The sequence below is a fragment of the Uranotaenia lowii genome, chromosome 3, assembly GCF_029784155.1.
Source record: "Uranotaenia lowii strain MFRU-FL chromosome 3, ASM2978415v1, whole genome shotgun sequence".
Classification (NCBI taxonomy): Eukaryota; Metazoa; Arthropoda; class Insecta; order Diptera; family Culicidae; genus Uranotaenia; species Uranotaenia lowii.
In genome coordinates this window covers 191,810,592-191,826,611 of record NC_073693.1, presented here as the reverse complement: position 1 = coordinate 191,826,611, position 16,020 = coordinate 191,810,592, and the positions used below count along the sequence as shown (strand labels likewise).

General features: G+C 37.4%; 1 protein-coding gene across 8 annotated transcripts in view; it reads right to left on the bottom strand.

The window, feature by feature from the left end:
* Positions 1–464: 464 nt before the first annotated feature.
* Positions 465–16,020, bottom strand: part of LOC129758376 (uncharacterized) — a 201,976-nt gene continuing 186,420 nt past the window's right edge. For all 8 annotated transcript variants that reach the window (XM_055755880.1, XM_055755882.1, XM_055755883.1 and 5 more), the window contains 2 exons: positions 9,311–9,459; positions 465–2,936 (listed from right to left, as the gene is read on the bottom strand). In XM_055755880.1, the coding sequence (XP_055611855.1) occupies positions 908–2,936; positions 9,311–9,459 (2,178 nt within the window). In that variant the 3' untranslated portion in view covers positions 465–907. The remainder of the gene's footprint in view (positions 2,937–9,310; positions 9,460–16,020) is intronic.

Sequence of the window (16,020 nt, the reverse complement as noted above, 5' to 3'; positions counted from 1 at the left end):
AAACGTTACTTAAAAGTTCTGCAAAAAATCTTGGATGAGTTTTGAACCAAAACGAAGCTTTTTGGACCCCAGGTTTTGAAGAATTGAAAAATGACCCCTAATCGACTCAGATGAAACATGACTCCAAGTTGAGTTCCATCGAACTGGTTTCTCATATTGCTTACAGTGTTCGTCCATCAACAAATCCATTTCGCTTATAAATTTGTCATCTGTCATCTTTTTCGTTATTTTTTCTGCAAATGCCCCACTATAATGAGGGAGGTGGAGTATGAAAAACCTATATCAATGTTTGTCTTTATGCCGAAATCATAGTTTTAATTAAAAAAAAAGCGAAAAGCTAACTGAATATTCAAAACCAGCTTTGATCAAACCAACCATAAGCATTAATCAAGACATTCAATTCAATTCTATGAGGGATTTCTTTCTCGTAAAGAAACAAACAGTTGGAAACTATCCAGTAGGTATAAATCTCATTGACGCCTGTTTATTGAACTTTCACAACAGTTAAACGTGGCAAATGTGCGCTGATTCGGATGTGCTCACTTGATTTATGTTTACAACTTTATAAAAGTAATCATGTTGATCGACTGTGTTTGCTTCGAGGTATTCCTCCAACAGCCGACATCAAAACTAATACAAAAGGTATACAAAGCTAGTTTCTTCTTTCTTCTTGATTCGGCGTTTCATTTGGTTGAGTCACCGTTGTTTACATCATAAATAATTTGTCGGAATAGTTATCTCCCGTGCGTGGGTGGATGATTGAGCGAATGAAGGGGTGATTTCAAGTGGATCAAATAAATAAATACTTTGCACAAAAGTGATAAACTCTACAGTGATATATAGCTAAGTCGTTGGGTTTTCGGAATTAGTGATGGTTTGAGTTTAAAAACGTACACACAAAGATATTTTACAGTTGTTTGATGGTTCCGGTACTGCTGGAAGTTGTATCAGTAGCAGATGACTCGGAACTTTGTTCCCGTTGAATCGTGTAGCTTGGGGATCGGGAAAGATCACTTGCTGTGGGGGGTTGCATCTCATGTCGACTCTCAGATCGTTCCACCTCTTTCGAGGGGGAAGATTTGAATGAGGAAGGGGTTTTGAGTGTACTGGGGGGTTTGATGTAACTGTAGTGACTTTCTGGCTTGTGTTCTATACAAATAATATCGACCGGAGGTTCTTCACTTGGAGGATTCGGTTCGTTTTCCGTGGGACTTGTTCTAGACATTGTCATGTATGTGTTTTCTGAATGTTTGGGAAGCAGCGGCCCCACGTGTAAAGTGTTAAGCGTTATCGGAGGTTCCTCCTCAATCGGTGGTTCTTCTGCCATTATCGGAGGAGAACTAAGGAAATTGCTGCTGCCACGGTGTTTTGAGGCTCTTCTTCCGAGAGTTGACGAAATTCTTGGTGGCGGGGCTGGAATCAATCGACTGTGGTCCCTCCTTAACGTGCTTGAGTTCGTTAGCATAAAGGCTTGTGGCGGTAGAGATCTTCGCTTCATTGAAGATGATACACCAGCTACTCCATTGGGATAATCTGGAAGAACTTTGGGGAAATTTCTCCTCTGAATCACTTTCAGTGCTTCTTCTGGAGAAAGAATATCTTTCTCTTCACTTTTTTCTCTGCAAGTGACATTTATATCACCTGGCTCTATGAAACTCGTAACTTCTTCTGAGGGATAACTGGAATAATTATTGTAAATCGGATTCGAATCTGGTTTCTGGGACTTCGGTTCTATTTTGTAATCGTAATCGTTGTAGGAGTAAGAGGATCCTGAACTGGAGCATTGTTGTCGTAGGTCGGAGTCGCATGGTGAGTTTTGACTAGCATTTTCGTCGTAATCATCCGGAGAGGCATATTCAAATGATTTTGCTTTGGTAATTTCGATTGGTTCCTGGCGTAAGACACTATTGCTTCGAGCTTGTGGAGTAGCATCAATTGCTACACTAACTTTTTGTGGGATATTCAGTGGATCTTTGTTGCACAAGGTAATTGACCCACTTTCATTACATTCACTCTGATTCGGACAAACGGGTCCGTAATCTTGAGTAATCCAATCACAAACTTTTGTGTGCGGATCAACCGTGTCAGTTCCAAATTGGCGTGGCAAAGTATAATTATTAACTTTTACCACATGTTCATATGTGTTCGATTTTCGCATCATGTCAAGAATGTAACCCTCGTCTGCGTCATTCATTTTTGAACGCTTTTCATTTAGCGATGCAGCACTTTCCAAAATGTTTTCATCAAACTTTCGTTGCATCTTTTTGTTTCCAATGTTACGCTTGATGACATAACCAACAATAAGAAAAATATTAAAAAGCAAGAATATAATGGCAACTGCTATGAGCATTGTGAGAGACGCCTCAGTCTTCAGCATGTCCGAATTGGCATCGTCTTCTTGCTCGACGTTGGCTGGTTTGGGTTTTTCCTTCATCGGAGCCTCAGCAGGTGGCAAAGCCATGGAGGAAATTGGCGCATTGTACATTCCAGTCCCAGCACCTCCACCTGGGCCACCCCCTCCCATTCCTCCTCCACCTCCCCCAGCTCCCGGTCCTTGGGAATCTTTCATTCTGAACACCAGTGCCTTGAACGGATCCTCCGTGGGCTTTTCAATGTCAACCTTAATGGGATACAAATTAATATGACCGGTAATGAATTCCGGATTGGGAGTTGTTATCCGCCGATCCGGTGAGCTTACAAACTCCGAGTACGGTGGGTAGGGCTTGGAAGTGGTAATCCGTTTAAGCTCTTCCGGAAGTTTTTGATTCCAGAATTTCATATACTGCTGCCGATAGTGCCGACTCACTACCGGCGTCAGGCCCAGATGGAGGAAACTCTGATTTATGCTATTGAACTCCGGCCAATCCACGTCGTAGTAGCGCCACTCTTCGGGGTTGAGATTCAGGAACAAATCCTTCCAGGGAGCTTTCGGGTTGCTGAAAATAATCGAAACAAACCTCGGTTTGGTTAGTGCTACTTTGAATTGGCGTTTGCTGGGGATTAGATACAGCGTTGATATAGGTAGGTACATTTGTTGTGTTCGTGTTGTTCTAAGCGGATTGATAAAGTTTGCTGTGTGCCACAAAAATTCATTTCAAAATTAAGAATACCTAACCTTTAGAAGATATTTTATTTTCAGACAAAATATCTATATATATAAAAAGCAATTTCTTTGTTTGTTTGATTGTTTGTTTGTTTGTTTGTTTGTTTGTTTGTCCTCTATAGACTCAGCCGTCTTAATAGCTAGAGCTCTGAAATTTGGCATGGATGCTCATTAGGACCAGGAATGATGAAAAACGTTTTCAGATTTTCGGATGACCCCTTCTTAAGGGGGTCGTCCATACAAGACAAATATTGTTTTCGCAATATTGACGTTACTTTTCATCGGATTGTGTTGAAAATTTGCACATGAGTGTTTCAAAAGACAAGCAATCGATTTCAGGAGTAAATTTTTTTGTAAGGGGGTCGTCCATATTAACTGTTCGCTGTTTTTGTGATATTGACGTTATTATACATTGTATTCAGATGAAAATTGGTACACGATAGTTTTGAATGACGTGCTATCGATTTGTGGTATCAAATTCAGTGTAAGGGGCCGGCAAAAGGGGTCGTCTATATGAATTTTTCAAAATTTTAGTGATATTGATGTTTTTATACATTGGATTGGGATGAAAATTTGCACATAGGAGTTATACGGGACAAACAATAGATTTCACATACACAAATGAAAATCGGAGTCTGTCAAAGGGGTCGTCCATATTAACTATTACTGTTAATGCGATATAGTCGTTATTATTCATCGGATTCAGATGAAAATTTGATACATGAGAGTTTTGAGGGACGAGCAATCGATTTCAGGTATTGAATTCCGTGTAAGGAGCCGGCAAAGGGGGTCGTCTGTATAAACTTTTCAATATTTTAGCAATATCGTCGTTATTAGACATCGAATTGAGACGAAATTTAGCACACGATAGTTTTCAGGGACGGACAATCGATTTCAGATGTCAAATGATTTACCAGGGGTCTTCGAAAGGGGTCGTCTATATTAATTAGTTTTTCACTGTTTTTAGCAATATTGACGTGATTATGCAATGGATTGCTTTTAAATTTGCCACGGGAGTTTTAAGGGAAGGACAATCGATTTCAGATATAAAAGATTATATAAGAGGCCATCGAAAGGGGTTTAGCTTTTTGGCAATAATTGCGGTGTTATGCAACGATCGAGTCGAAATTTATACACGGGTTGTTTTTGGCACGGTTCATTGATTTCTGATTTCAAATTAAGTAGCAGACAATAGAGAAAGTGATCGTCCAACATTTTTGAAATTATTACTTAAGTGCATCTGGAAAATCTTTGGCAATTGACTTTCATACAAACTGTTCATGACATATTCCAAGTTGAAAGCGAATCGGAGTTCGTATGGGATCAACTAGTTGAATATAGAAAAATGATTAATAATGAACGGCATGAAAAAAATTCGATCCGTATTTTGAATTAAAAAATTCAAATATTGGGAGCTTTACAAGATCTTTTTGAATTTTAATAAGTTCATCTGAAATCTTGTAGTTTCAAATAATGTTATTTTTTCTTACCCATTATGAGTTATCATTCAACTGGACTATTTTTGAAGTGTTTCACGTAAGGAAAACCAATTCTTGGTTTATTTAAAAGGAATGATATAAACAAGGAAAGATCATTCAAATACCCCCTCGACATGAATGCCATAAGGATGGTAAAGTGATAAATGATAAATTATTTAACGTTTTTGGTAATAACATTAACAATATTGATTTCAATAACCACGGGACTCAAAATTTAGCTTTTTTTCAATTTAGTGGTATTGCTTTTATTTTCATAAAATCAAATTTTGATTTGGTGTGTATCACGAAAGCCTTTCATAAACAGAATGAAAATAATTTTTTTTTTAAACAAAAAAATGATGATAACAATTTACTTTTAATAAATATATGTTCAAATAAGACGCCCTTTGGAGAGATCCATCAATACCAAACCGGTTCTAGTTGAAATCTATAAGATAAATGTTACCCAACTGTAAGTTCTGTTCAGTTTTTCATTATTGATTAACATGAATACATAACAAATTTGAAACACTTAACTTCTAGAGTTTAGAGTTTTTTGTATGATAAGCAAAAGTTGTAAAAATATGATGAATATTCGATATTTTTAAATCCACATTCAATTTATGAATAGTTGAAATTTCTGTAAAAGTATAATCTTGATTACGATGTAAACATGATTTGGTGATATCTTTAACGATTTTTAACTGATACTTTGAGATGATCTGTCTTCTTGAGGCCCACCAAATTCTTCGAAATTGAGCGAAAGCTATCAATGCTCAAACAACTGTGGAATAACTTTAAAAACCAATGGTGTGAAATAACAAAAAAAAATCGGAGAACATTGCCGAATACATGGTGGAAAGTACATAAAGTGTGATAAAGAATGTACAGTTTTATGAATATATCTAATAATTTTGATTAGAATTGTTATTGATCCTTATTCGAATCAAAAAGGAGGAACAAAAATTTGATATGTGATGATATGCTTCTAAATAAATTCTACCCGCTCATTTTCAACATCTTTCATTTTTATCTAACCTTCCATACACCTATAAAATTTCATAAGCTTTAGATGTCCCTACTAAAAAGGACATCACTTTTCACCGCTAAGGCCGACAAATTAAAGTAACATTTAAACATTACGGTGGTTAATCTCTTCATTATTATCCAACTAACGCTCCACAAAATTTGAATTCTTTATAATGACTGGAAACAATGATACAGCTATTCCCGCAAAAAAGGGAAATTTAGAATTGCTTCACTAAATTTGCTGTATCTTTAATAAATTCCCGATCGGGAAATCCCGGGTAGAACACGCTAGTTGAATCAGGACAATTTTTGGACTATTTCTGTCAAATGCTGCCCTTTCAGCAATCGATTGCTAATAATTAATTGAACGGTTTTGAACTTTCAATATTTAAATATTAATTCTTGTTCATCTCCCAAGTGAATAGGGACTGCTGCTTTTTTACAAAGAAACTTGTGCACCTCGAAACTCTTCAACTATAAAAAAAGCGTTTGGAAAAATGTGAAACTGAAAAAAATATTTAATGAGAGCATCTGAGAATAACCGTTCCCTGCAAATGCAAATCAATTCATAGTTTTTGCTTTGCAGATTTATCTTATGTTTCTAATATTAAGAATCCATGGGAAAAAAATCAAATAAAATTTAGATTTTTTTCTAGATTTCCTGTGAAAGCTGAAAGCCCCATTCTTCTAGGATCATCTCAAAAACAATTTTCTTCAGTTCTACATTATTTGCTACATTCTTGGGGGATTTTAAACACTTTTATATATAAGTCCCGCTTGATGATGATTTGTCTTCCTTATTTTCGCCAAATTTAATTTGAAAGAGAACTTAGTGATGTATAAAATTAATGGATATCTCACATCACTATTAGAATTGATGCCTAACAACACTTTTCATAGTATGAAATTTGGAGATTTGGAGATTTGAAGCATAAATAAATATTTTAGAAATTCATCAAGTAGCCTCAAATAAATTGAATTGATACCATAGAACCCCGCTTATCCATTATCCAAGCTTCGGTTTTCCGAGCTGCCTTATGCGATCCACCGTTTTGCTACAAAATCCAAGCTGTGTTTTACTATCGCAATATAATGCTATCGGCGTTTTCGGCGAGCTTAAATTCTAAACTTGCCGAAACATGGCGATTAAATTACTTAACAAATTTAATGTATATACCGAGCTATGCGCCTGTATGTTTGCAAATCTAGAGCAAAAGGATAAGGCTTGCCAAATTATTTCGTGTGATTCGAGGTTTCACTTATCCAAGGTGGTCCTTCCCCTGGCTATCTCGGATAAGCAGGGTTCAATTGTTTTTACTTAACGCAAAAATAAAGGAAGGTCTCGAAGCAAAAAAATAATTTGTCGATTGCTTAATATTTGGATCACACAAATTTTTCCCATTTGTGTCTTTGTTCACCCCATTTTACGGTACTGTTTTTTATATTCACATACATATTTTGTTTTAAACTTTTGAATACTGAAAACAACGAGTTCTTGTTTTTTAGTTTTTAAACTTAATTGTATAGTCAACAGCAAGTTCACTGGTATTGGGAAAAAGTGGTAGAATTTTTGACACTTGTGGCACATTTCGAAAATTTTACCATGCAAAAATGTTTTCAAGATCTTTGGGGGTTGTATTTTTTTACAGCACTGTTTCTATTTCAGCCGTATGTAATAGAATATTGCAATTTTTGCATCACAGCATACGAAACTACAACACGAGCTGTTAAAAAACTTGAAGGCCACAGATCTTGAAAATGTTTTGCATGACAAAATTTTCAAAATGTGCTTAAAGTGTCAAAATTTCTACCAATTTTTCCCAACACTAGTGAACTTGCTCTAAGAATACTTTGTTGATGCTAGAATAGATAGAATATCAATGCCAATAAAGTTTGTGTTTCAGAACTCCATCTCAAAGAAATATTTGAATAAGTTAAATTCATGGTTTCGGGTACGATTGTCCAACCATAAAGAGCTGCTAAAAAGTACAATGATTCTGGTTTTTAAAGTTTTGATTAAATTTTAATTTTTTCGATGTTTAATCTTGGCTCAGGAGGCCAACTTACTAGCCAACTGAGCTACATTAAGCGGGCCATAGACTACACAAATTGGCCTGTACAAATTCGATGATTCCACGACGATTGTTTGATCTATGCTCGCCCATACACTATACAAACATATTTCACGCGAACACAAATGATTGCTGGCGAAAACAGCAACAGCAACAAAAAAAACCATCTCCACCCCGGCTGGGAGAATGTTTTGTACAAAATATTTCGATCCCGACCGATTTTACTCCAACCGTTTGGGCGCTCATTCAAGCAGTGCCATACACTATGCAAATCGTGCTCACAGCGACAAAATTTCATCGAATTTCATCGCATTTGTACAAATGTTGTGTAGTCTATGGCCCGCTTTATAAGCCGAGCTTTTCTACAACCGTCGACTGGGGCATCATGCAACACTTTTCAACTTTAATGGCTTCTTAAACCTTAATATCCACAGATAATCAGACCACTTTATCAAAAGTTTTAAGGTTAATGGAACATACTTTTTACGCAGTCAATAATATTATTTGATTCTCCAGTTATTTTTAAATTGACAATAACATGCGATTTTCACTCTACTAGGAAAAAGGGGTAAATTTCAACAAAAATGAAAAATTAAATGAACACGTTTTAAAATTTATAGTTTTTGGTACATTTGATGTCATAACGCATAAAGCATTAATTGCAGTAATTTTTGGTTTTGTTCGAATTAAATTTTATATTTTTTCTACCGAAATTTTTTAAAGAGAAAAGCATAAGGGTGCTGCATACATTTAGGAGTAAAAAATACAACATGAAATTTTACGGGCTGAAATCATAGAAAATAAGGATGGATGACACTTTGAAATTAATAACCGCGAGATGCAAAACAATCATATTCAAGCATATGAAAATGAGATTCAAAAGGCGAATCTTTGATTTACATTTTGATGCATTTTAGCCCAGACTGGTAAATGAATTATAAAAATATTTATTAAAATAAAATTTTGTGATTTTCCGAAAAATATTTTTTTATGTAAAAAATGTAAAAAAATTACATCTATTGATCAATTTTTTCAATTTTCAACGAGAATAAAAAATTATAAAAAAAACTATCTCACGATGTGAGATACAATGTAATCATCATTTCATTATCATTAAATGATAATTTAATAATATTATGTTATAATAAAAATTGAATAATTGTTATGGTATACAAACTTTGTATCTAACTCTGCTGTTACATAAAGCTCTGTTTGACGGAATTGTTCTGCTTAGATATAGCTTTGGAACGTATTCTGTGTCGACTTTTTTTTTATTATTGTATTTACGGTTTTTTTCTTCTAGATTTTCGAACCCCTTAACAGAATGGACATTATTGGAGAAAGGTAATTGATAAATTTCTTTAAAAATCAACCAAAAAAATTTGAAAAAATCACAAATACTAGTATTTCGCTAACATTGTCTTTGATTAGAATGGTTTTAAAAAGTACAATAATTTGTAAAGATGTAGCTATAAAGTGCAAAGCTGAAATCCAATTCACCCAAATCACTTATAATTTTTAGTTATTATTTTCAATTTTAAAATTTTATTTATTTTGAATTTCATGTGATGATATAATTTCATTTAAGTTCAACGATGTTTTAAAGTTCAAGTTAACAGAAAACTTACCCAGTTTGTGCGAAATTGGAAAAATACTTCATGACAGCTTCGGAGAATAACCGTTCCCGGGCGTTGTAGTGGCTCTGAAAAGGTCCAACCTGTCCTAGTGGGGCGCCGAAAATGTATGCCAGGTCCTCGCCTACAACACTTTGGGAAAGCTGCAGGAGACAGAGAAGGAGGAAAGAAAAAACACCAACAAGTTAAAACCGAAATGTGTCATGGACCGGTTGTTTTTTTTTGTTATTTTTTAAACGGAAAAAAAATCCTTCGAACGCTTCAAACGATCCCTCCATATTGGACCCGATGGCGATGATTTGGATGAAACGAAATCAGAAACAATTACAAAGGCTCGTTGTTTTTACTATCCGTTCATGTGAAAGAATTTGCAGTTCATTGTTAAAACCACAACCGAGTCATTCAAATTATATCGTTTTGTTTTTGAATTGTTTAATTGTTAGAGCAAAATTCTCCAATAAAAATGTGTATTCCTGAAAATTTTGATATTGAATACAAATGAACATCAAATCGAAATAAAACTGAAGATAAAATACGATTGTATGACCAAAAATGACATCATCATTCCGATATACTGAAGAATTGGAATGTTTAGAGACGAAAATCATGATCAAATTAACGGCAAAAATCTTAAATTTGTTTTGACGTAGAATTACGTCTTACGGCAACACTATAGGGGGGCAAATTGAAATTTGCGAACAGATCTCGCGTCACGAAAACTTTCCATCTCACAGACATCCTATCTAAAGGATTATGACGTCATCACCAACGCCTGCTTTGATGGGTTTTGTTTTTCCCTACCTACGAAAGGTATAAAACAAAGGGCCCGTCGGTCGACTCGGTTTCTTTCTCTGTTTGCCGTCAAGCTGAACAGACCGTTGCTGCGCTTCGATCTGAGTGTGGACCCCACCAGTGGTAATCCGACTCAGATATCGATTTGCAGTAGTTCAGTGGCAACCGTGGACCAGTGAGCAACGATGACGGTGAGCAGCGATGACGGCCACCACACCAGCGTAGACAGCCAGCGGCGGAGGCGTTCAGTGGCGGAGGACTCCAGTGGCAGTGGCAGGGATCCTACAGGTCATCGCAAGTGGCGTTGCATGGTCGAATTATGTCACATGGTCAATTTATGTTGCATGGGCGATTATGTTGCATAGTTGGATTTTGTTACATGGTCGGATTATGTCACATGGTCGATGGTTGGATTTCGTCACATGGTCGGATTATGTTGCATGGTCGGATTATGTCACATGGTCGATTATGTTACATAGTCCGATTATGTTGCATGGTTAGATTTCGTCACATGGTCGATTTATATTGCATGGTCGGATTGTGTCATGGTCCGATTATGTTGCGTGATCGATTTATGTCACATGGTCGATAATGTTGCATGGTCGGATTATGTCACATGGTCCGATTATGTTGCATGGTCGGATTATGTCACATGGTCTGATTATGTTGCATGATCGATTATGCTGCGTGGTTGGATTATGTTGCATAGTCGGATTATGTCACATTGTCCATTTATGTTGCTAGGCAATTATGTCACATGGTCCGATTACGTTGCATGATCGATTTATGTCACATGGTCGATAATGTTGCATGGTCAGATTATGTCACATAGCCCGATTATGTTGCATGATCGGATTATGTTGCATGATCGGATTATGTCTCATGGTCGGATTATGTCTCATGGTCGGATTATGTCACATGGTCCGATTATGTTGCATGATCGATTTATGTCACATGGTCGATAATGTTGTATGAGCGATTATGTCACATGGTCCGATTATGTCGAATGGTTTAATTTTGTCACATGGTCCGATTATGTCACATGGTACAATTATGTTGCATGGTTAGAATTCGTCACATGGTCGGATTATCTAGCATTGTCGGATTATGTTACATGGTCCGATTATGTTGCATGGTCGGATTATGTTACATGGTCAATTTATGTTGCATGGGAGATTATGTTGCATAGATAGATTTTGTTACATGGTCGGGTTATGTTGCATGGTCGGATTATGTTGCATGATTGATTTATGTCACGTGGTTGATAATGTTGCATGGTCAGATTTTGTCACAGGGTCTATTTATGTTGCATGGGCGATTATGTCACATGGTCCGATTATGTTGCATGATCGGATTATGTCTCATGGTCGGATTATGTTGTATGATCGGATTATGTCACATGGTCCGATTATGTTGCATGATTCGATTATGTTGCATGATCGATTTATGTCACATGATCGATAATGTTGCATGGTCGGATTTTGGCACAGGGTCCATTAATGTTGCATGATTGATTATGTCACATAGTTCTATGATGTTGCATGATCGGATTATGTCTCATGGTCGGATTATGTTGCATGATCGGATTATGTCACATGGTCCGATTATTTTGCATGATCGATTTATGTCACATGGTCGATAATGTTGCATGGGCGATTATGTCACATGGTCTGATTCTGTTGCATAGTTTAATTTTGTCACATGGTCGGATTATGTTGCATGGTCAGATTATGTCACGTGGTCCGATTATGTTGCATGGTCGGATTATGTCACATGGTCGATTATGTCACATGGTCCCATTATGTTAAATGGTTGGATTTCGTCACATGGTCGGATTATGTTGCATGATCGAGTTATGTAGCATGGTCGGATTTTGTCACATGATCAAAATATGTTGCATGGTCGAAAATGTTGCATGATCAGATAATGTCACATCTTCGATTTAACTGCATGATCGGATATTGTCACATGGTTGATTATATTGCATAATCAGATTGTGCCACATGGTCGATTATGTTGCATGGTCGGATTATCTCAGATGGTCGATTTTATTGCATAGTTGAATTAGGTCACCTGGTCGAATTATGTTACATGATCTGATTATGTTGCATGATCCGATTATGTCACATGTACTGCATGCTCAGATTATTTCTGGCGATAGGTTTATGTCACATGGTTAAATTCTGTTAAATGATTGAAATTTGTCACGTCATATTGCCATTTTGACACTCATATGTTGGTCATTTCAAAAATGCACTATAAGTTCTGTTATTCTATACATTGACAAAAAACAATTGCGTAATTCTACGTTTAGCGGTCGTAGCCAAATTACTACCTCCCCCACTTTTTACTTTATTTAATTAACAAACCGAAAAGTTTAGAAAATTGGTTTATTAAGAAATGAAACACAGCGAAGCAAAGCCAAAGTTGGATGTCTTTTTTAAAAGTAAGATTTTTTCTACCGGAAGATCCGAGAAAGCTGTCAAAACTTTCATTGGGCCCCAACATATTTATACATCGTTGAATAGAGATATTCTTAACCATTTCAAAAATCAATAAAACACTCAAATACATCAAAGATGTCAGATGATATAAATATTTCGAAAAAAAAAATATTTTTTTTTCTTTTTGCGTTTTTCTCTTCAAACCAGTTTCTGATAAGCTGGTAATACATATTGACTTTACTTTGAAATGTTAAGTAATTGAAATAAATTACACAATGAATCTAATATTATCAAAATTGATTAACATTTACGGCCAGGGGAGCGCCAACAAACTGCAGGTCAAATTTCCCCGAAACGGGTATTTTGCGAAAAGCTTCGGAAGGTTAAGAAAAGAAAGTAGATATACTGTGAGATTCTGTGAGACCCCTGGCCTTCCATGGCGACCATTGGAAAAAGGACGCAGAACAACGTCGATTGAATTCATAAATTCAGGTGTTCTAAAATAGGCTTCCTAGAAAATCAAATATTAACAACCAAATATGCAGACTCAACTCACAATGTCAAAATTGCTAGACTGTCAGTATTATCTAGAAAGGACAAATCCGTATGGATTCCAAAAGGCAGAAGATTTCGTGCTGTAATGATTCTCGAAATTTAATGGCTCAACGGTAATTCAAAACGGCTTATTTTGCTCGAGTAATTGTTCAAACATACAGAGGAGTTATAAGACAGGATGCGTTCCCAATAACTTCTCCAAATGAAAGCAAATCGATGCCTGCCGCGAAATAATTTCAGCTAGGCCTGGCACATGATTTGAAGGCGAACTTATCGATGCATGCTAGGTGCGTTTACTCAAATCTCGTCCATTAGCTGTCATCACGTCAGCAATGCGATTCGTAGGCTTGTGTGGAGTAAATCACCGGAGTGAGAGTTCCTACGGGATAACTGATTAAAAGCAATTAACGGGAATAACGTAATTAACAGCTAGTATCAATTAAGCAGTACCTTGGAGGTACTTAAGCATTGATTGATCACTTCCAAACGAACTAGCAATTGCATCATTGCTATGCAAGCCAATTTGTGTATGTTCAAATAAGATAGAGTTACATTTCGATGCAGATATGTAGATATGACGATATGTCGAAAATTATCCGAAGTAAATTATTAACATATACATAAGTAACTTCTATCTTGCTTATAAAAACAATAGTGTTAATTCTTTAACCCACGTTACTCATACCACAATCTAATTTAAAAAATGTGAGAAAAAAATTCACTCATTTTGCCTAAAAGGAAACTTTTATTGCTTCGAAATTCGAAAAAAAAAATTTAAAAATATCCTAGACACAAAGCCACGTGAGGCGTGAGCTGAAACAAGAACTCAATTCTTGGTTCTTGTTTCAGCAAAGACTCGAAATTTATACGTGAGATGTGAGACGCAAGATGTAGTCGTGAGAAGTTGGACTGAACTTAAGACGTCAAACGTTCGGTATGAAGGCATGAAGGACCGTGAGACGCTGAAGTGAGATAAAGCTTAGTTCATTAAGAAATGGGACAGTTACGAATGCGTGTATCTCAAAAACCATTCGTTTGATCAAAATACTTTCTATGAAGGAAATGAAGGAAATCTTATGATAATTCATGAACAAATTTGAAAAAAAATTCCTTTTTTTGTAAGAAAAATTTTATACTTTATTCTTTGTATCTCCCATCAGCCAGTCATGATATTAATCAGTTTTTCCAACTTATACTTCATTTAATCGGTATTTTAGGTGGCTGCTCCCTCCTCCTTCAATTTCCGATACTTTTCGGGTCAATTTTTCTCTTCTAAAAGAAGATTTGAGGACAATTCAATGAATACAGCTGTTTAAAAACAAAAAAATTGAATATTTTCGAGTCATTTCGCGAAAGCGTTTTCAATGGAATTTCTGCTGGCAAAATCTGCAATAACGAATTAAAATCATCATGAGATTGAACATAAAGTTTAATCGGTGAGTATTGATCGTAGGTTGCGAAGAGTACATACAAGATTACTCTTTTAAGGCTGCTCTGAGCTGGTAGTTCCACCTCCTCGTGGTCCAGGGCGGAAACGTGTCTGCAAGTACGGCGTATTGGAGATGTACGGCCAAGAGAACTATCACTAAACCACTAGAGGCCGTCGACGGGTCTGCCAAAATGGCGCGGAAGAAGTGGTGCACCCGGGTACAGGTACCAGTACTCGGGTGTTAGAGTTCAACACGCGTTCGGGGTTCATGGCCCTGAAATGCGGATGTGACCGGAGGGAGAGCGATCGCCAACTCATTTTGCGTTTCGGTGAGTATAGACCCGACTCGCAAAACGAGTAGGTGCGCAATGTGGTGGCCAATGGTGGGCCGATCACTTAGTGACGTGGAAGTGTTGCGCCTGAATCGCGAGTGTGACCTGATGAGGGCGGTCCACAGCTCGATCTGCGCTTCGGGAAGTAAAGCACTAGACTTGGAGTTTGAGTAGTTGCGCTGATGAGGGCGGTCCACAGCTCGATCTGCGCTTCGGGAAGTAAAGCACTAGACTTGGAGTTTGAGTAGTTGCGCTGAGTGGTGACTTAAGTCAACACTTCTTGTGAGTTCGGAGGAGTCTGAGTCCTACACGTGGCTTAGGAGGCTTGCCCCCATGATCCGCGTGTTCGAACAGAGAAAGTGTCGTCGACAACTCGCTTTGTGTTTCTGGACTTCCTGGACTAGATCCAAAAAGTTAGTAGTTGCGCTACATGGGGACCTCTTTCACACGATTCTCTAACTCGTCAGAAGAGCGGTTGCGAATCGAGTTGTGTTGAAATGAGGTATTGCTGACAGAGGAATTGACCTCCCACTATTGAAGCAAAGTGTGTCAAACAGTTCGAGGCGGGAACAAAGGTCAGTGGCCCCAGGTGGACTTTATGGCGTAGGGGGTACAGTGTTCCTTAGCATAGTATCATGAGTCGTCCAATTGCACCCATGGACCCAGAGTACCAAAGGGGGGGGGGGGGGCGCGGTGGCTCGCCGTGCCTTGGAATGCAATCCGTAAAATGGATTTACCACCTGGGTTAACAACTAATAAAAAAAGGCTTTTAATAAAGCAGTGGTCACTCTTGACGTGAAAAACGCCTTCAACAGCGTCAGTTGAGCAGCGATTGCGTCTTCGCTAATTCATTTGAGGATTCCGGCATATATCTGTAGGATGGTGGAATGTTACTTCCGTAACCGCCAACTACAGTACATGACCAGCGCGGGACTGAAAATAGTTTCGGCAGGGGTTCCACAAGGATCGATACTTGGCCCAGTATTGTGGAACATTGTATACGACGAATTGCTGAGACTGCGTCTTCCCACGGGAGTGAGACTTGTGGGATTCGCCGACGACGTGGTTCTCCTGTTATCGGACCCATCAACCGGAGAGGTCCAGCTTCTCGCCACAGTAGCTATTGAGAAGGTGGAATGCGCTCGCGAGCTT